Raw genomic sequence first — 21,168 nt, forward strand, 5'->3', positions numbered from 1 at the left:
CCTATTCCAGCAACTATTCCATCAGTTGGCTTCTCTTGTTGTGACATCATGCTTTACAATACTGTGTACAATTCTGGAATACTGTGTACAATTCTGGTCACCGCACATAAAAAAGATGTTATAGCATTGGGAAAAGTTCATAAAAGGGCAACTAGAATGATTGAACACTTTCCCTATGAAGAAAGTTTAAAACACTTGGTGCTCTTTAGCTTGGAGAAACATCATCTGAGGGGTGACATGATAGAGGTTTACAAGAGTATGCATGGGATAGAGAAGGTAGAGAAAGAAGTACTTTTCTCCCTTTCTCACAATACGAGAACTTGTGGACATTTAATGAAATTGCTGAGCAATCGGGTTAGAACTGATAAAAGGAACTTCTTCACCCAAAGGGTGATCAACTCATGGAGTTCACTGCCACAGGAGATGGTAGCAGCTGCAAGTATAGCCAGCTTCAAGAAGGGATTGGATAAACATATGGAGCAGAGGTCCATTAGTGAATATTACCCACAGCGTATTGTAGGAACTCTGTCTGGGGCAGTGATCGGAAGATTCTGTTCACTTATCGTGAAGTCTTCCTTCTCGGTGGTCCCAGAGTGGGTCACTCCTGACCTATGGGAATATAGCTCCTCCTCTCCATAGGCAGGGCCAGCAAAGCAAGTTCCTTCCAAGGAGGGGGTGTTATTCCCCTTAACTTTCAGTTCATCTTCAAGCCAGTTGACTCCCAACTAGAAACTAGAAAACAAACTGCAACCAAGGGAAGAACACCACAGTAATATCTGTTGTCCCCTCCCAGACCCGGAATCAAGGAAGCATACACAGAATCATCCAACTTCTTTTATTCATAACGGTGGAACTGGACAGCTTGGTACAACCAAACCAGAACGCCCATAACCAATAACTCCCCATGTGCAATTACATGGTCCACAGTAAACTCAGCAGAAAGACAAATGCCTGAACTCTCGGGCCTCCCAATGTATTGATGCAAAGACTGAGTCAATTCCAAACCAGGCGGGGAGGACTGATCCACTCTGGGACCACCAAGAAGGAAGACTTCACGGTAAGTGAACAGAATCTTCCGTTCTCCAGTGGTCCCAGTAGTGGGTCAGCCCTGACCTGTGGGACTTATAACAGCAGTTCCCGAGGGTGGGCCCACTCAGTCCTTTGGATCAAATAGCAGCCTGCAACACCCTCCTACCAAATGCTGCCTCAGCTGAAGTGAACTTATCAACATGGGAGTGCTTCGTAAAGGAATGAACAGAGCGCAAAGTAGCCGCTCTGCGCACTACCTCCATAGAGGGGAAAGCTCTGTAAGCTGCAGAAGTGGCTGCTCCTCTTAAGGAGTGAGCTGTGATGCCTGATGGAGGCTCCAATCCCCTGGCCTTATACGCCTCGATGATGCAGCCTCGCAACCATCTACTAATTGTAGATTTAGAAATGGCTTTACCCAGGGCTCTGGCACTAAAAGAAACAAATAAGGAATCAGAAGACCTTAGAGGCTTAGTTCTGTCCAGGTAAAAGCTTAAGGCTCTGCGAACGTCTAAACAGTGCCATAGTCTCTCCTTTTCGTGCTGAGGATTGGGACAAAAGGAAAGAAGAACAAGCTCTTCCAACCTATGAAACAGTGAATTAACTTTTGGGACAAAGGCCGGGTCAGGTCTTAAGACCACCTTATCTCGGTGGAAAACACAAAGATCTTTGTGTATAGACAATGCCTTAATCTCAGACACCCTGCGTGCCGAAGTAATCCCCACCAGGAAAATTGTTTTAAAAGTAAGCGTCTTTAAACTGCATGAAGCCATAGGCTCAAAAGGCTTGTGTCTTAATGCCTCAAGCACTACATTCAAATTCCAAGAAGGTACCTGTGTGCCTGCGGTGGATTAAGGAGAGACACTCCTGTTAAAAAGTGTTTGATGTGTGACTGTTTGGACAGCAACTTGCCCTTCCTATCACCTCTCACCGCTAAAATGGCCGCTACCTGCCTTCAGAGAGGGTTGGTACGAAGTCCCTTCTCCAAACCCGCCTGAAGAAAGGCTAGCACGTCTGCTATCTTAGCAGCCATTGGGTCTGCACTGCTCTCCTGACACCAGGATACAAAGGTCTGCCAAGTGGCATTATAGATTCTATTAGTAGACATTCGACTAGAGGCCAGCATGGTATCTACAACCCCTTTTTGGTACCCCAACTCAGTCAGTTGCCTCCGTTCAACTTCCACACTGTGAGTCTTAGCATCTCCAGTCGTTGGCAGCGCCTCTCCCTGTAGCAGAAGATCCTTCCTTAGCGGAAGTATCCAGGGTTCGGCTACCCTGAGACACATCAACTACTGGAACCAGACCCTTCTCGGCCAAAAAGGTGCTATTACTATTACCTCCGCCCCCAATTCCTGTACACTGAGCAAGAACCTCTGCAGCACCTGCACTGGGGAAAAGGCATAAAGAAGAGTCTTGGGCCACTCTGCATACAATGCATCTGTGCCCATGGCCTTTTGAGTTTTTGTTCTTGACAGGAAGTTTGGAACTTGATGGTTTAGTTCCAAATCCACCTTTGGAAACCTGAACCTTTGGCAAACTTGTTCAGCGACCACTCCACTGGATCCAGGGTCCGACAGCTGAGGCAGTCCGCTAACACATTGTCCTTTCTCACAACGTGTGTCACCTTCAGGGACAGAAGATTTGTCTCCGCCCAGTCCATCAGCAGAGTTGCCTCTCGCTGCAAGAGTTTCGATCGCATCCCCCCTTGCTTGTTCACAAAGGCTTTCACTGTCGTATTGTCCGTTTGGATTAGAACATGTTGGCCTTTCACTATGTCCGAAAGGTGGAGCAGAGCTAGTCTGATCGCCCTCAGTTCCAGGACAGGTCTCCTGACCGGACCAGCGCCCCTGAACCATCTGTCCTTTCATATGTGCCCCCCAGCCAAACAAGCTGGCATCTGTCGTCACGACTGTTCGAATTGGTTCTTGCAGAGCCTGTCTGGCTTGGAACCGCCGTGGCGACAACCACCATTACAAGGCCACTTTCACTCTTTTTGGCACTCTTACCTGGAGCGGCTTCCTCTGAGCAATGGCTGTCTGGAAGGGACGTAGGAAGAACTGGATGGGTCGTGTATGGGAACGTGCCCATTGCTCAAGGTCCTGGCATGAGACTAAGAGTCCCACCAATTTTGCTAGAGTCATCACTTGCATGGTTTTGACACACTGAATGGATCAGTTGTGTCAGTTTCGCTTGTCTTTCCTGGCTGAGGAAGACTCTGTCTTCCACGGTATTGATCTGTACCCCCAGGTGAAGGATGGATTGAGCCAGTATGAGGGAACTCTTCTCCCGATTTATGACAAACCCGTGGGAGGATAGAACATCCATTGTCTCCTCCAGGGCATCCTTCATCTGTGTAAACGATGGTGCCTTGACTAGGTGTCATCCAGGTATGGAAACAATGACACTCCCCTGAGAAGCAGGGCTGCCATTAGAGTCACCAGTATCTTTGTGAAGACTCTGGGTGAGGACTTTAAGCTGAATAGCAATGCCTTGAATTGGTAGTGGCTGCCGTTGTAAAAGTATCTCAGAAAACGGCGGTGCCCCTGCCGAATTGGTATGTGTAAATAGGCCTCGGATAGATCTATCGATGCCAGAAAGTCTCCTTTTTGTAGGGCTAGGAGGATCGACCGCAAGGTTTCCATCTGAAACTTCTTTGTCTCCACCTTTCTGTTGAGCCATTTCAGGTCTAAGATTGCTCTCACATCTCCATTCTTTTTTGGGACAATGAAGAAGATCAAGTAGACACCCTGGGTCCTCTCCTCCTCCGGCACCAGTTATATAGCTCCTATCTCGAGGAGATGGAGGATGGCTGATAGCAAAAGCTGATGTTTTTGAGGAGACTTGTTCCTGAGAACTTCCAGGAATCTGTCCCGTGGAACTGTCTTGAATTCTATACTGTAGCCCTTGGACCCTTCTGTCTCCACCACCCATCTGTCTGTTACTGTCTGTCTCCACACTTCGGCAAAGCATTGGAGACGGCCCCCTATAGCCCCTGGAGGACTGTTCTGGGCATAGTCAAGTGGTATTGCCTTTTCTCGGGTCTTTGGAGGACTTCCCTTTGGTACTGAAAGATGAAGACCTGGAACCGCAGGGCTTATGTTGCCATCTTCCCCTATAGGATTTGGAGTAATTCGACTTGCAGTCCCTCCTTTGATCCCGAAAGGGCTGGAAGTGCCTCTTATCTCTGTCCCGCTTTTTGGATGGAAGAACCTTCTTCTTATCCTTGTCCTCCACCAGGTAGCGCTCTAGACCTTGGACAAAGAGTAAATCGCCTTTAAAAGGGACCGCTGCTACTTTGGCTCTTGCAGACGGATCTGCGTCCCAGTTTCGCAGCCAAATGTTCTGTCGGGCCATCACATTCAAGGCTATGGCTCTTGCAGATTGTTGCATAGCATCCAGAGTGGCATCCGCTGCAAAGGCCACAGACAAGGCAATCTTCTTTAGCTCATCTTTAACTACCTTGGGCAAGTCTTGTTTCGCCTTGGCCAATTCTGAAGCCCACGAATAAATGGCTCTGACAGCCAAAGAAGCCGACACTGATGCCTGCAAAGAGGTGGCTGAAGCTTCAAAATCCCTTCGTAGGGCTTGTTCAATCCTTTATCCATGGGGTCCTTTGGTGTGCCATTGACATCCAATGGTAGGATGGAAGAGGAGGCGAGGCTGTTAACTGGGTTATCCACTCTGGGCAGCTTGAGCCGTTTCATGGCCTCTGGAATAAGAGTGTAAAACTTGGGAAAAACTGAATGGATTGCCTTTGGTTTGGCTGGGTGTTCTCATTCTGTCTTCATAATGGAGAAAAACCCTGCTGGCAGTGGTACCAGTTGTGGCTTAGATCTGGCCTTAGGAACAGTTTTTTCTGACCCCATTGGGAAATCTGTTTCCTCTTCCTCTTTAAGTTTAGGGTCATAATTCAGTTCCAAGGCTCTAACAATTTTAGGGAAGAGCCGTGAATATATGTCAAGGGGGAACAACCTATTCTGAGATGGTTGAATTATCTCCACCTCTTCTTCAGAAAACTCTCCTTCTTCCTTTGAGGAAGATAGTTCTGAGTCCTCAGAGTCTTTCCCTAGCTCAGACGCTTGAAAACTTTCCAACTCTATGCGTCTCTTCTTTCTCTGGGAAGGGGCAGTCTCAACTTCCTCCTCTACCAGATGCTTAGCCTTTTTTGTGCATTTTTTAGACTTCAGCTTGGAGGTCTGACTAGGATCCTCTTTGCTAGACTGTACTTCTTGTTTAACTATCTGTTGGTCTTTGGAGTGACAGGCCTCTTTAAATTGTGCTCTCAGTTCTTGTTTCCAAGCTAAACGATCTGTATCAAACCAGCTAGAGAAACTGGACCTAGACAAGATCACAGGTTTAGCTTTAGCACTACAGTAATCAATTAATAATGAGAATCCTGAAAGGATTGTATCATCTGAATTGGAATTTATGATTGAATCCCTTAATCTGCACAGTGCTTCAGAGCCAAATAGGGAAGAAAACTCCCTTTCTAGGGCCGGGGACCACTTGATTTTTTTAGAACATCCTCAGAGGCCTTCACAGATTGGGAAGATGATACCATATTAACCTCCAGATCCAATCTTAAAGACAGAATTAGGGGCGTGGTCACTTTCCGTGCGTGAATCAATGTAAAAGTTATCAATAGATGACAGAAGGTTGGGTGAACCCAAACAAAAATCTATCACATTGACACCCCATGTGGAAAAAAAAGTAAAATCAGTTGCAGCCGGAAATTTGGAGAGACCATTAAATATTATAGCATTGTATGCTATGCAGAATTCAATTAATCTAAGACCTGCCTTATTGGTTAAAGTATCTTTAGAACAACGGGGCAAACATAATCTTAGTGGAAGGGATTCAGCCGCTTCAAAGCCAAAATGAGAGATCCATTTCTGATTATTACTGCCTATCCGAGCATTAAAATCACCAAAAATCATGAGCTGAGCAGTATGGAATTTCCTAGACAAAGACATCACATAATCAGAAAATTTCTCCCAGACAGCATCAAACTCCAGCTCTCCATTAGAAGGAGCTAAATAAATATTAATCATGATTAGAGTCAGTGCTGGAGAGGACAGCAATAAAGCCTGGGCAAATGGCGGGCAAGGATCCAAGAGGACCGCCTTAAATGGTAAGTTGGATTTCACCAAAGTGGCCAGGCCTGCCCTGCTTTACTGCGACCTTTAGAATGAGTTCTATAAGCAGGGAGATTAAAAACTTTAAAATCCGTCAGTCTAAAACTGTCTTCTGCCCATGTTTCCTGAAGGAAGACACAATCAAAGGATTTCAAAAAGTCCAAAAAATCTGAGTCATTCACTTTACTCTTCCACCCAGCTATGTTCCAGGAGACAATGCAGATATTCCTTGTGGCTTCCCTAGCTGGTAGTCTATCGATAATGGATATCCTTTCTAGCACCCTGGCGTCATCAGTGAAAATACAGCCGTTATGTTGGGGTGCCCTTGAGCCAGTTAGAGAGGGTTCCATAGTCAGATCAATTAAGTCAGCCAATGGGGGACAAGGGGACAGGGAGTTGCCTGCAGGATCCAGGTTGATTGAAGGAACTGATTTCCCTGGTTCTAAAGACCTTTGCAGCTGCCACTTAGTACATTCAAGTCTTACGAGGATCGCCTGTTGTTCTTTTGCTGGAAGGCTCCCAAATGACTGCAGAAGGTCATCTTCTATTGAAACATTAAGGGGACTATGCATCACATCCATAGAGGGCTGCACTGATGACTCATTATCCAACTCGGGGTTTGATTGGGACTGACCAGAGCATGCTCGGGATACCTTAAAACACATTGAAGCCTTATATTTTGCCGCTGAAGTTGATGCCTTCTTTACAAGATGAGGATTACTTCGCGTACTGTCCCTTGTGGACAGGTTAGGCAGCAGAGCATTAGTTTGAGAGCTAATAAAGGATCGCACAGGGAAAAACCCCTTTGACCACAAGTAGTTCTTTCATCTCAAAATTAGTGAAGGAATGTTGGGGGATTGAAATGTAAGCAGAATCCTCTGCATTTGAGACTGATCATTAAGAGATTCGATGGTAATCAAGTCAATTTTGTGATAGTTCAGATGAAGAAGTTCACAGAGATGAGATTTAACTAAAAGTTTACTTCTCCAGCATGGGGTTTTCCCGCCATAAGGACAAACTATGATGCATACCTTATTGGGCTGTAGAACCAATTGTTGCACATTCCTTTCATGGCCCCACTGACTCGGAGGAAGGCAGACGCTTGTTTCTTCGCTCCTAAAAATGCTAAGTTGTTTTCAGTCTTCTAACTTTTATCTTGCCTTGATAGAAGGAATTGTTTTTAAATAGTCTTATCTTATCTTATCACTTCACTTTTAATTTTTGGTGCAGCTGTTTCGTCTTTCTCAAACTCTGGCTGTTTAATCAGTTAATAAGCTTCTGCTTTCACTTTCTAACTCAGAAGCTGCTGCAGCTAATGAACTACAGCTGATGTTTTATAAAGTTTTACAAAGTCTTACATTGTCCCTCAAAGACAGGTTTTTTTAGAGTCTCTTAATTTAAACTGTGAATCTAACTGAAGGTTGAAATTAAGTCAACTCCTGCAAAGCAACATGGCGGAGTGCAGTGGACTGCAGCGTTGGCTCTGACAAATTTGGCTTTTAAAGATTCTTAGCAGACTTTATGGCTTTTATCTGTAAGTTTTAAGACATTAGTTGTCTGGTATTTGTTTTATTTATATATATATATTTATCAGAACAGTGCCAATTGCCATCCAACAGAATCATCTTAAGGGCATCGGGCAAGCGGCCAAGAGAAGTGGAGGAGGAATCTGCTTCTTTGCCAGTTTGCAAACAGTTTAGGGTAGGGGACTTTATTACCTTAAACAAGAAATCTGCACTGCTGTCATTTGCTATTAAAACATCAAATCACTTCTCCCCTTTAGAAGATGAGTTAAAGCCAGCAGAAAAGGAGGAACTGACTAATGAACTGACTAATGAGTCTGACCACGAAGATGTCGTAGACTCTTAACTCCAGTCTGGGGTGGGGGCTTTAAAGGTGCAGCAGAGACAGCATGAGTTACAAATATGCTGTGATAATGAAGAAAGATCCATGTCTTCTGATGAGCTCTCCCCAATTACCCTGATTGCAAGCACAGTGGAATGTATCTTTAAAAAGTTAAAGGGATTAGAAGTTCAAATTCTTGACCTTTCTTTGGAAATAAAGAGACTATCAGTGTCAATGGATAAAGTTCACTTAGCCCAGCTGGCTGATACCTCTATTGGAGCTTTAGCCCCTTTAAAGCGATGTCCATCTGCAACACAGGACAACGCCATGCTGGGAATTATTAGGAAGGGAATTGAAAACAAATCAGCCAGTATCATAATGCCCCTGTATAAATCGATGGTGCGGTCTCATTTGGAATACTGTGTACAATTCTTGTCACCGCACCACAAAAACGATATTATAGCATTGGAAAAAGTACAGAAAAGGGCAACTAGAATGATTAAAGGGTTGGAACACTTTCCCTATGAAGAAAGGTTAAAACGCTTGGGGCTCTTTAACTTGGAGAAACGTCGACTGCGGGGTGACATGATAGAGGTTTACAAGATTATGTATGGGATGGAGAAAGTAGAGAAAGAAGTACTTTTCTCCCTTTCTCACAATACAAGAACTCATGGGCATTCAATGAAATTGCTGAGCAGTCAAGTTAAACTGGATAAAAGGAAGTACTTCTTCACCCAAAGGTTGATTAACATGTGGAATTCACTGCCACAGGAGGTGGTGGTGGCTACAAGAATAGCCAGCTTCAAGAGGGGATTGGATAAAAATGTGGAGCAGAGGTTCATCAGTGGCTATTAGCCACAGTGTGTGTATATATATTGGCCACTGTGTAACACAGAGTGTTGGACTGGATGGGCCATTGGCCTGATCCAACATGGCTTCTCTTATGTTCTTAGGATGTGGATCCCTGGCGCTCCTTTACCAAGTCTAAGGCTCTGCTTATGCATTGTTTAAGATTTAAGGTAATAAAGACTCTTTCTCATTTTGGGTGTGGAAAACCAATATTGCTACTCCTCTGACATTGATTTTTTGTTCATTTTGTGGCAATTGCAATACTTCAGAGTTGTGAATCACCAAAAGGTATTAGAAAAAGTACAATGCTAAATACACTATAGTGCTCCCAGGCTAATTAGTTTCAAGAAAAAGAATTATAGTTATAAACACTCCTCATGCTGTATTATACCTTAATACACCTTGCACTTATGACTGCCTTGAAAATTATTTTCCAGAATTGCCTTCAGCAATACAAGTGAACAACTGAAACAGTACTAGAGGCCAAGCAACAAGAATTCACATATATGGGTCTCAGAAAACAGCTGTGATAGAAAATTGGTTACTGATCAATTTTTTCAATAGCCACATATGTGATTTTCTCATGAGACAGTAGTGACATGTTTCATTTCAAGCCTGTCCCAAAAGAGATATAGGCTGCAAGCTGAAAGACTAAAATAAATCTGGTATCATTGCAGAGAAGAGTTTATCCAGCATATTGTATGTACACAAAATAACTGACAGCTTTATGAAATGTATAACCTACGAAGTAACAGTTTGTACAGAGAAATCACAGTAATTGAATTGACAACTTGGTAGATGTATGCAAAGGACAAAAACGAAATGAGCACAAGGGACCACCATTTGGCTGCATGAGATAGTCTGATACATTTTAAAAGGCAGGGAGTTGTCATGGGTTTCACCTTGAGAAGTCACTGATTATAGCTTTCATTAGGAAATCCTACAGGTTGTCATATTTTGGCTGAGCTCATCCAAATGATTGGACTATATTTGGACAGGTAAGTAGAGCATGTCTTTAATTACTATGAAACTGTAAAGAGTCCTTGAGAATGTATTTGAGGCTCTCACCTGAAGACAGTACTGAATGTGTTCCCCTTAATATTAGCTTGATAAAGGGATATAATCAAGTCTTACTAAATATTTTGCAGTAAGTTTAGACCTGAAGGGAATTTATCACTAGGCAAAATTAATTTTCCTGAGTATAAAGAGAAGGAAAGCAGAGAGAAATGCCATGAGGCTCTACAGAGAATATGTAAGGAAAAAATGAGTTTTTTTCTCATTTGTTTTGGATCCTGTTACCGTTAGGTGGATCTATAACTGGTTGACAGATCGCACCCAAAGAGTGCTTGTGAATGGTTCCTCATCCTCTTGGAGAGGAGTGACAAATGGAGTGCCTCAAGGATCTTTCCTGGGACCTGTTTTGTTCAACATCTTTAGCAATGATTTGGATGAAGGAATAGAGGGAATGCTTATTAAATTTGCAGATGATACTAAATTGGGAGGGGTTGCAAATACAGTAGAAGACAGACACAGGATACAGGCTGATCTTGATAGGCTGGAAAACTGGGCTAAAACCAATACAATGAATTTTAAATGTAAAGTTCTGCATTTAGGTAGGAAAAATCCAATGCATGGCTATAGAATGAGGGAGACTTGTCTTAGCAGTAGTATGTGCAAAAAGGATCTAGGCGTCTTAGTGGACCATATGCTGAACATGAGTCAGCAGTGTAATGTGTGGCTAAAAAGGCAAATGCAATTTTCGGCTGTATCAATAGAAGTATAGTGTCCAGATGACGTGAAGTGATGCTATCGCTTTACTCTGCTCTGGCATTTAGGTAGGAAAAATCCAATGCATGGCTATAGAATGGGGAAGACTTCTCTTAGCAGTAGTATGTGCGAAAAGGATTTAAGGGTCTTAGTGGCCCATATGCTGAACATGAGTCAGCAGTGTAATGTGGTGGCTAAAAAGGCAAATGCAATTTTTGACTGTATCAACAGAAGTATAGTATCCAGATCACGTGAAGTGATGGTATTGCTTTACTCTGCTCTGGTAAGACTTCACCTGGAGTATTGTGTTCAGTTTTGGGCACCACATTTTAAGAAGGATATAGACAAGCTGTAATGGGTCCATAGTAGGGCAATAAAGATGGTGAGGGGTCTGGAGACCAAGTCCTATGAAGAAAGGTTGAAGGAGCTGGGCATGTTTAGCCTGGAGAGGAGGTGGCTGAGAGGTGATATAATCACCATCTTCAAGTACTTGAAGGGGTGTATGAGGATGGTATGGAATTTTTTTCTGTGGCCCCAGAAAGTAGGACCAGAACCAATGGGTTGAAATTAAATCAAAAGAATTTCCGGCTGAACATTAGGAAGAACTACCTGACAGTTAGAGCAGTTTCTCAGTGGAACAGGCTTCCTCAGGAGGTGGTGGGCTCTCCTTCCTTTTTAATACCATGTTTATAGTTTATTGAAATGATGCACAAACCCATTCACCATTACCGAACAAAAAAACAGAAATCAAGGGCATTGTTTTCACTGTCATATGTACATTCGCATTCCATTATCTCTATTCACCATTTAATACATTCAGATTCACTATTGTATTATAAATAAAACCCATTTATCCTTTTCCTCTTACATAATACCTTTCTACTTCCATTCTCCTGTAACTACCTATGTAATTTGTCCCTCTTATTTATAACTATTTGCTTCGGCATTCCATTCAACAGAACCAACATATCTAATTTTGCTATATTCCATACTTTCCTAATAGATCCTCCGGTTTTGGCATTTTTTCCATTTACACAATTTTTCACTTGATTACTTAAAAGCTCTCTTAATTTTGAAGTTAAATGCCTAATTGCCCATGGTATCTCTTTCATTATTTTAGCATTCTGGCCTCAAAATCTAATAAATTGTTCCCTTTCCCTCCTCCAAACTGCACCTTTAATCTGTTTCCTTATATCTCTTGAGTATACATCTCTAGGTGAACCTTTCTTTTTTGGCTTTAGAGAGCTTACCCTGTATACATAGTCATTTTCCCTCTCTTTCCTTGGAGGTTTTTAAACAGAGGCTAGATTACCATCTGACAACAATGAAGATCCTGTGAATTTAGGGGTCGCCCTAGGGCTGGCCTGGTGGCACCATATTTAGAAACTTTCAAAAAAACTTTGTGCACAAATTTAAAAAGGGAGTAACCTTACCTGAATGCATCACTCTTGAAAGTGTGTATGAACTCTCCAAAGCCATGAGTTTTTTCATAACTAAAATACTGCACTGTATATGTATTATATAGCTGGTGCCACTGCATTTGATTTGTATTTTTAAAAGATATTTGCGGGCCTCAGATTCAGTGGGAGCTCACAGGAGAGCAGCTCCTGCACCTTTCTGAGAGTTCCACTTCCTTGTCCATTGAATAGTATGTGAAACTGCATAACAATCCCTGAATGATCTCCACCACCTATTTTTCTACAAAATGACCGCTGGCTATTTGCATAAGACTTAACAATTCCTCCATCAAGACCTCTGTACTACTATGCTAGCTTTTGTCCTTTTTTCCCACTTGTCACATTAAACACTTTCCACTCAATGAATTCAGAGGTGATTCTATAAGCAGAACATTTACTATTATTCAAAGCCTGAAACTCAGTGTACATGCACACAGACAATCCTAAAACCTGCATTTGGAGTTCCATATATGTCCAGCATTTTTCAGCCCTTCCACTGCATCCCACCCCTGCCCATCCCCCAGCATATGGGAACACACTCAGCCTGTGCTGAAAGAGCTGCGCTGGCTACCAATAATGTACCGGATTCACTTCAAGGTGCTGGTTTTAACCTTTAAAGCCCTATATGGCCAGGGCCCTGCATACCTTAGGGACCACCTTTTCCTGTATATGCCCCAGCGAGAACTTCGGTCTGGGTCTCAAACCTGTTGACAGTCCCTAGCATCAGGGAATTTAGGCTTCAGGTCTTTTCCGTTGCTGCACCTAGCTGGTGGAATGAGTTGTCGGAGGATGCTAGGACCCTGCAAGAGCTCCCACAGTTCTGCAGGGTCTGTAAAATGGCCCTCTTCCACCTTGCTTTCCTATAATGACAACTTCTACAGCAACGGATTAGGCCCATAAACCAGAAATTTAACACCACTCTGGACTTCCTACCATGCTATGGAGAACTGGGGTCCCTTTGGAACACCTAATACTGATTATTCAGTTATACTGCTACCATCGAAATGAACTGTTTCATGAAATAACGCAGTAGCACCTACTGATATGTTGTTTTATAATTGTTTTAAGTTCCTATGTTTCATCGATATTTTATCTTGTTCAGTCATTCTTTGACCCCAACCTGTGAGCCGCCCTGAGCCTGCCTTCAGTGGGGAAGGCGGGATATAAATTAAATTAAATAAAAAATAAAATAAACAAAAATACTATTTAACTATGTAGTAGATATAGATGGGGTCACCTCATCCTCCCAATATTTTTTTCATTTCTTCTGTTTCTTTCATTTATGCTTTTCTTTGCCCAAAACATACAGTGAATTAAAGGGCAAAGCTGTTTCCTCTTGAGTTGTGATAACACCAGCAATAAACAGCAACACTGCAAGTCTTGTCACACAGTCCACTACTACCGAGAGACTAGTTTATCAGCTTACCTTACTATGTGAGTAGCACATAAGACAGTCACATTCAAAACAATATTGCCGCTTCAGTTGTTGCTGACGTTCAGTGCTGGGCATCATTGTGTCAATATAGCTGATGGTGAGCTGCACACAACCAACCAGGAAAGAGAGTTATATTTTGACAAAATATATTATACTATACATACTAGCTATACGTACTATTATACATTATAGTTAGAGACAACTAACAAGAACTACAGCTCCCAAACACTATATTTTCACCAGTAAGCAGGCTGCATACTTATTGGATAGCTGGCATTTCGTCCATTTTCTGCGTCAGTGTTACAATTATTAATATTGAACTAGGACTTGGGAAAAGGGGGGGGCTCTGCTCTGCTATGAAAATCACTGGATTGCCTTGGGCAAGCTACGAGCTGTCAGCCTAACCTGACAGGGTTGTTGTGAGGATAAAATGGGGAGAGATAAACCGTGCATACTATCATGAGTTTTTTTAGGGAAAGACCATTACAAGAAGGTATTTACAGATAACGCATTCAACAATGGCTCACTTAAGCAAACCAGAAATACCTTTGTTCCCAGTACATCCATTAAAGGTGAAAGGCACAGAAGAGGCATCCATGAAAAGGCACAGAAATGTTTCATAGAATGTAGACATTGTCAGCATAGTCTATTGGACAGTGATCCTCAGCCCGGGGATCACTAATAGATGTTGTGTCCCAGATCTAAGTACCCCCTGGGGAACATGTGGGAAGAGACGGTCCCTAAGGTAAGCAGATCCTCAGCCATATAGGGCTTTAGAGGTGATAACCAGCACCTTGTAGCAAATCTGGTATACTATTGGCAGCCAGTGCAGTTCCCGCAGCCTCGGCTGCAGGTGCTTCCACTTGGGGAGCCCCAATAGCAGCCTAGCCGCCGCATTCTGCACCCGCTGTTTCCGGGTTCAAGACAAGGGCAGCCCCATGTAGAAGATACGACAGTAGTCCAGTCTCGAGGTGACCGTTGCATGAATCACAGTTGCTAGGTCACAATGCTCAAGGAAGGAAACCAACTGCCTCACCCACCTGAGATGGAAAAAGGCAGATTTGGCAGTGGCTGCTATCTGGGCCTCCATTGACAAGTACAGCTCCAGCAGCACCCCTAAGCTCCTGACCTTGGACGCCATTGTCAGTGGTGCCCCATCAAATGCCGGTAAGAGAAATTCCCTGCCCGAACCACCATGACCCAAACAAAGGACCTCTGTCTTTGTTGGATTCAGCTTCAGTCGAGTCAGCCTAAGCTATCCAGCCACAGCTTGCAGCACCAGTTCCAAATTTTCTGGGACACAGCAAGACCCAGAAAATTTCTATGAAATATCTTGAGAAATAGAAATATCATTATTTCTATTAAATATCTTGAGGTCTCTTTATATATCCTGAATCACTGTAAAACATTATTCATACTGATGTTGATAAAGGAATACTCATTTTTAGAAAATGTGATCACCCCTAATCTTTGAGTTTCATTTTTTTTAAAAAAAAGAGCACTAGCATTCTTCTTGCTAGCGGAGGTTAATAAAAGGTTGTTGGATGGTGAACTTATTGTGCTAGGCTGTCAGCTCTGATAATGCAAGATGAGTATTAATTTAAAGATATGAAATATGACAAGCATTACCTAATAGGTTTTAATTCAGTGCAGAGAAGTTTGAAATACCTGAAGTTTTCCAGTTATTATGTGAGTAGTATAAGCTGAACACAAAGATGTATAAAGAGCACAGAACTGGATAACCAGCAAAAAGTAGTTCTAGGAGAACCAACTTTGAAAGGCAATTTGAGTACAAATAGACTACTCAGAGACAGTCTAATTCAGAATTCCCACAAGCAGTCTTTAGAGGGAGGTCCAAATAGCAAATAAGGAAAAGTTTAAAATGTTTGGACAGTTTTCTCTGAATGAATCATAATAGTCTCTAGGTAAACTACTTTAGATTTCTCAGTATTACACTTTTCCTCTTTTTAAAATGCATAAACAGTTAAATGTCTAGGATTTTGAAACAGCAAATATCCACAAAAATTGAACAGCAAAGGCAAAGGTGTTATAATTGCTTTTGAGTTAATGGGAGCAGATTTGATACTCGTGTAGCTTCACAATTAGAAACAGATTGGCTGTCAACAGAACTGATTTCTGTAATGGTTTCTCTATTCCTATGATTAGTCCTGGTTATGATCTCAAATGTATATATTACATTCATTCAGGACTACTTCTGCTTCACTACAGCAGGAGAGCAGAAGAGTTTGTTTCCAAGCCCCTGCCTTTAACTGTAGCTTTGTGACTGCCAGGAAACTCTCAATAATGTACTGAGTGAGTTGCTTCAGATGACATAACAGGACACCATCATTTTCAAAGGAGAAAAAGAAATGCAATTGAATCAGCATCATGTTTTGGCCTTGACCATAGAGATTTGGCTAATATGTCTAGCCACTTAAGATTTTTGACTAAGGACAAAGAAAGGTATTACCTACTGACACTAGGTCTCATATTAATTTTCTTACAAATGGAAGTAAACATTGCCATCAATTTCCACGTATATTTTGTCCCAGGAATATTTCTAGTATCTTAGGCAACTAAGAATGATTAACTCCTGTTCCCCACTTCATGTCTCATGTTGCTACAGCTGATGGTCTAGCATTAACACTTCTGGGAGTGGGGTGTAATGATAGTAAGAAGAGTCAACTGTTCACCCTCTTGGTGCACAGAAAGAAATAGTTATGAGGAAATATAAGCAGAGAATAGGACAGAAGAGATTTTGAGATCAATTACTGCAAAAATTAAATAGTTTTAAAGTCATTCTTAGCTCTAGCATAGCATGTGGCTGCATTGATAAGGCAAGGTGGGGTCAGCTTGCTCCCAGGCACTTGGCAGCAGAAGAGGAGGTGATGGGCATAGCTTGTTTCCTCTGGGACCTGCACCACTGTTAGCTATTTTGAGATGGGCCTGAGATACCAACAGTCTGTTGGGTCTTACCCTTGCTCCCAATAATGGCAGCACATGGAAAAGGTGACAAACATGCCCAATTCTGTCAGTACTTTGGGTTGGGTCCCAGGTGAGCTCTGGAGTTGTTCACAGCTTGGTTTGCTCCCTGCTGGTGGAGGGCAAGAGGTGACAGTTGTGGTTTATGCCTGCATTGCCTCCTTAATCTGCACTGCTGCCAGCCAAGTCTGAGCCGAGCTCCTATGGGCTGTTTGTTTAGAGCAGCAATCCTCTACATGGCACCCATGAGCACCATTTTGCCAATCAGTGTCTTTCTGGTACCAGCTTGTTTCTTCCCCAAAGCAAAGAGCTAGTCCTGGTTTTTTTCAGCTCATTGGAGCATTGGAAGTGCATCAGAAGAGCCCAGGAAGTATCATCTTTAAGAGGCCCATTCAAGGTTTCCCAACCATTTTGTAATTGCCCCCAGGAGCCATGTTGTGACTGATCCTAACTCTTATGGTACCCATTTTGTGGTGGTGCCTACTTCTTTTCCTTAAAGAGCCAAAACTGTTCACAGGCAGATGGAGGAGGGATAATTCATGGGAAATTATGTTGGCTTGTAATTGCTAAAAAAGAAATGAACCCCTAGGAGTTTTTTACTTTACTAAGACATAAAGGCCTAACATACTTTTTATTGTGAAATCTAGTTGCTGCAACAGTGACATATTTCTTCTTTAATTTATTTAAATCACTTCACCGTGGAATAGTTTTGGCTAATTACACCAACTGAAAATTTGCTACAACTTTTAATAAGGAAAGCAGCAAAGCATTATTATAAAAAGCATATTTGCAGTCTATGCCTGCAGCTCCTATGATCCAATGGACTCTCAGAGCATTAGCCTTGTAATTTTTAACCCAACAAAAGCCATACTGAGTTCAATGCAAATAAATGGCACACGTCTTCACCCCTATCATAATTGCAATCTATTGATTCTTGCAATACAATGTGTAAAGTGGGTTACTGTTCAAGATAAGCTCCTTACAGGCAGAGGGAGAAACAAAACCAGAAAATGAAGTGAGGCAAGACATAAGGAATGTATACAAATATTGCAACAAAGGTAAGCGCAGTTATATGTACACTTGAGTGAGATCCAATATGAGACTGGTCAAGGAAGCTGCCATATTCTCAAATCTAGCATAACATTTCTCTTCACAGGCTGCAGTTGGGGGGAGGAGTGTATTCTATATCCCTATTTTTGAAAAGAAAATGGTGTCAAGAAATTTTCTGATAAAAAACACAAATCATTTTGAAAGGGCATCTCTCCAAGTCATTTTTAATGCAACCAATAAGGAAACAACCCTGCCTTGTTACCTTCCTTACCAATGAAAGCTTTACTGCTTCAGCATGATCTCAGTCTGACAAATGCTTATTGTTGCAATGATTTAGTGAATGTTGCATTCCACCCAGAAGTATCATAAGTGTTTTTATCAGGGTAAAGGCACTCAAATACAAACAAAATGAAGTGCCTAAAGGAGGAACAGAGGAAGAAGAATTAATCAAAACTGCTGATGATTTATGAGAGGTAATGATTATGGGACCCAGACAGTGCGAAGAAAGGATTCCCTTTATCATTTTCTTCCTGATAGCTATGTGATAGGAAGTAGGATCAATATATCATCAAAGTGTTAAAGCTGGTGGCCCTGCAGTCTGGAAGTTATTTAAGGAGATGCAGCTGCTGTAGGTGTCTGTGACAGAAGGAAGAACAAGTTAATTACCTTACCTCTTCACCTGTCTGAATCTCTTGGACTGAGTGAAGGTAGAGCTGTGGACCCTCGAAGACTATCACACAGTTTGGATCACAACTGTTGTTTAGCAAAGACATGCTGGAAAAGGGGGGGGGGGGGGAATTATTTATTTTATTTATTGATTTGATTTGATTTGTATCCTGCCCTACCCACCGAAGCAGGTTCAGGGTGGCTTACAGCATAAAACATCAGAGTTAAAACCATACATATTATAAAATAATAAATTCTATAAAATTATATATTTAAAGATTAAAACAACATATCATTTGGTGCTCAGATCTAGATATTTTCTTGTTCAATTTTACAGTGCGACGGTATTCCATCTATAATGTAGACTCCATATCTATTAAAGGCCAGTTGGAAGAGGACTGTTTTGCAGGCCCTGCGGAACTGACCAAGATTCCACAAGGCTCGTATTTCCTCTGGGAGTTGATTCCACCAGTGGGAGGCAGCCATCGAAAAGGCCCTTTCCCTGATGATCTTCAGTTTGGCCTCCTTCGGCCCGGGGATTACCAACAGATTTTGAGAACTGGATCGAAGCACCTCTGGGGAGTATATGGGAAGAGACGGTCCCTAAGGTAGGCAGGTCCTTGGCCATATAGGGCTTTAAAGGTAATAACCAGCACCTTATAACGAATCCGGTACACTATTGGTAGACAGTGCAGTTCCCGCAGCCCTGGCTGCGTGTGCTCCCACTTAGGGAGCCCCAATAACAACCTGGCCACCGCATTCTGCACCAGCTGCAGTTTCCGGGTTCGGCACAGGGGCAGCCCCATGTAGAGGGCGTTACAGTAATTCAACCTTGAGGTGACCGTTGCATGAATCACTGTTGCCAGGTCATCGTGCTTCAGGAAGGGGACCAACTGCCTCACCCGCCTAAGATGGAAAAAAGCAGATTTAGCAGTGGCTGCTATCTGGGCCTCCATTGTTAAGGCAGGCTCCAGCAGCACCCCCAAGCTTTTGACCTTGTGTGCCATTTTCAGTGGCGCACCGTCAATTGTTGTTCCCTACCCAGACCGCCCCGGTTCAGGGAAAGGACCTCTGTCTTCGCTGGATTTAGCTTCAGCCTACTCAGCCTGAGCCATCCCACCACAGCCTGCAATGCCAAATCCAGGTTTTCTGGGACACAGTCAGGCTGGCCGTCCACCAGTAAATAGAGCTGGGTGTCATCAGCATATTGGTGACAACCCAACCCATACCTCTGGGCAATCTGGGCAAGGGGGCACATGTCGATGTTAAACATCAGGGAGAGCACCGCCCCCTGTGGCACCCCACAGTTAAGCAGGTGCCTCTGGGACTGTTCTCCCCCAATCACCACCCTTTGTCCCTGATCATCAAGGAAAGAGGAAAGCCATTGCAAGACCAGCCCCTGGGACAGTTCTCCCCCAATTGCTACCCTTTGTCCCCGACCATCAAGGAAAGAGGAAAGCCATTGCAAGGCCAGCCCCTGAATCCCTGCATCGGCGAGGCGGCAGGTCAGTAGCTGATGGTCGACCGTATCGAATGCAGCCGATAGGTCTAACAGCATCAGCACCACTGAGCCACCTCGATCCAGATGCCGCTGGAGGTATTGATTAATAAGTAAGTAATAAATACTAAAATAGTATTGATTATTAAATTATCTGTCACAGACAAAGACAACACTTAAATGTTACTAATTTTGACTACCCGAGTCTATATCTGTGCCTGATTCAAATTGCGTCCATAACCATCTAGCCATTTGGGAATTAATTTAAGTTCCTCTAATCCCCTCCTTGAGAGGGGAAGATGTGGGGATTCTTTACATATAGGGCACACTGTTTTATGGCTGCTTTCCATATGTGCAAAATTATTTACTTTATCTTTTAAAAAAGTCACTGTGTTGCATATCCTTGCAAGTTGTTTTCATCTCCAGACTTCTTTCTTCATTATTGTACCTGCTATTTCAGCAGCCTGTGGTGAAAAGGGGTAGCAATTCATTCCTCATGAATTAAAGAATATCCACAGTACCTGGGATAAAGGCCAACACCAACATCCTGCACCTCTCCATTACTAATGCTGAAGCAGTTACAGGTCACCTGTAAAAACAAGGTTAAAATCCAGGATCAGAATTACCAGAATCATTTTTAAAACTTCATATCTGAGTGAAAGAAATCTTCAAAACTGAAAGCATTAATGTGAAACAAGACAAAGCATCTTCAAGCACTGATTATAAATGGGCAGGGAAATCCCATCTCCACGATCTACAGCTCTTCTGTAAACTCTTAAGAGTAACTTTGGCAAGCTCATTTCCCTATTCCTCTTTGTCTCAACATTCTGAGAATGTGCGTATTGAGATCTATTCTGTGGGTTAGTCCCTTACAAAAAGTTTGCTAGCAGAAAGACTATTAAATCTACAACATAGTGCCCCAAAAGTTTTAAGCTAATAAACAACAAAAAACACTTCTATCTTTTGAAAGGTTGCAAAAACCTGCACATTTAAATACATGTTTTAAGTCCCTTTTTTTGGCCCTGATGGGGGAAAACATTGCACATGAAGTAGATGTGGATACTTGCAAAGTTACATTAATCGTAAATTAAAATATAAAAACTGCCAACAGAGTAATTTCACAGTCCTTGACAGCAAAGTTAATTTAAATGAATATACATACAGTAATAAAATGCCTTTTTAAAAGCCAAAACCCTACTTTAATTAGTCTGTTATTTATTTAACCCATTCAGACATTCCCAATCACTTACAAAAGTCATACATCTTAATTATGTCTCTCCTGCTGCTATTGGAAACGTAATTCCAGGCAACACTTCTGAGCTAAGATTGGCCTGTTTAAAATACCAATTATGCTGGTTACAAAATTATTGACTTGATTTTTCAGCACACAAAGAATGGATAATTCCATCCAGGTGGACGGGAAAAAAAACCAAAAGGTTTGTGTATCAATACAGCA

At 42.5% G+C, this 21,168-nt stretch overlaps 1 protein-coding gene across 1 annotated transcript in view; it reads right to left on the bottom strand.

The window, feature by feature from the left end:
• Positions 1-21,168, bottom strand: part of SMYD3 (SET and MYND domain containing 3) — a 706,638-nt gene that overhangs the window by 124,248 nt on the left and 561,222 nt on the right. The window contains exons 6-8 of the mRNA XM_060243806.1: positions 20,234-20,301; positions 18,220-18,322; positions 13,508-13,618 (exon numbers count right to left, since the gene is read on the bottom strand). Of these exons, the coding sequence (XP_060099789.1) occupies positions 13,508-13,618; positions 18,220-18,322; positions 20,234-20,301 (282 nt within the window). The remainder of the gene's footprint in view (positions 1-13,507; positions 13,619-18,219; positions 18,323-20,233; positions 20,302-21,168) is intronic.

This window comes from Heteronotia binoei, chromosome 1, assembly GCF_032191835.1.
Source record: "Heteronotia binoei isolate CCM8104 ecotype False Entrance Well chromosome 1, APGP_CSIRO_Hbin_v1, whole genome shotgun sequence".
Lineage (NCBI taxonomy): Eukaryota > Metazoa > Chordata > Lepidosauria > Squamata > Gekkonidae > Heteronotia > Heteronotia binoei.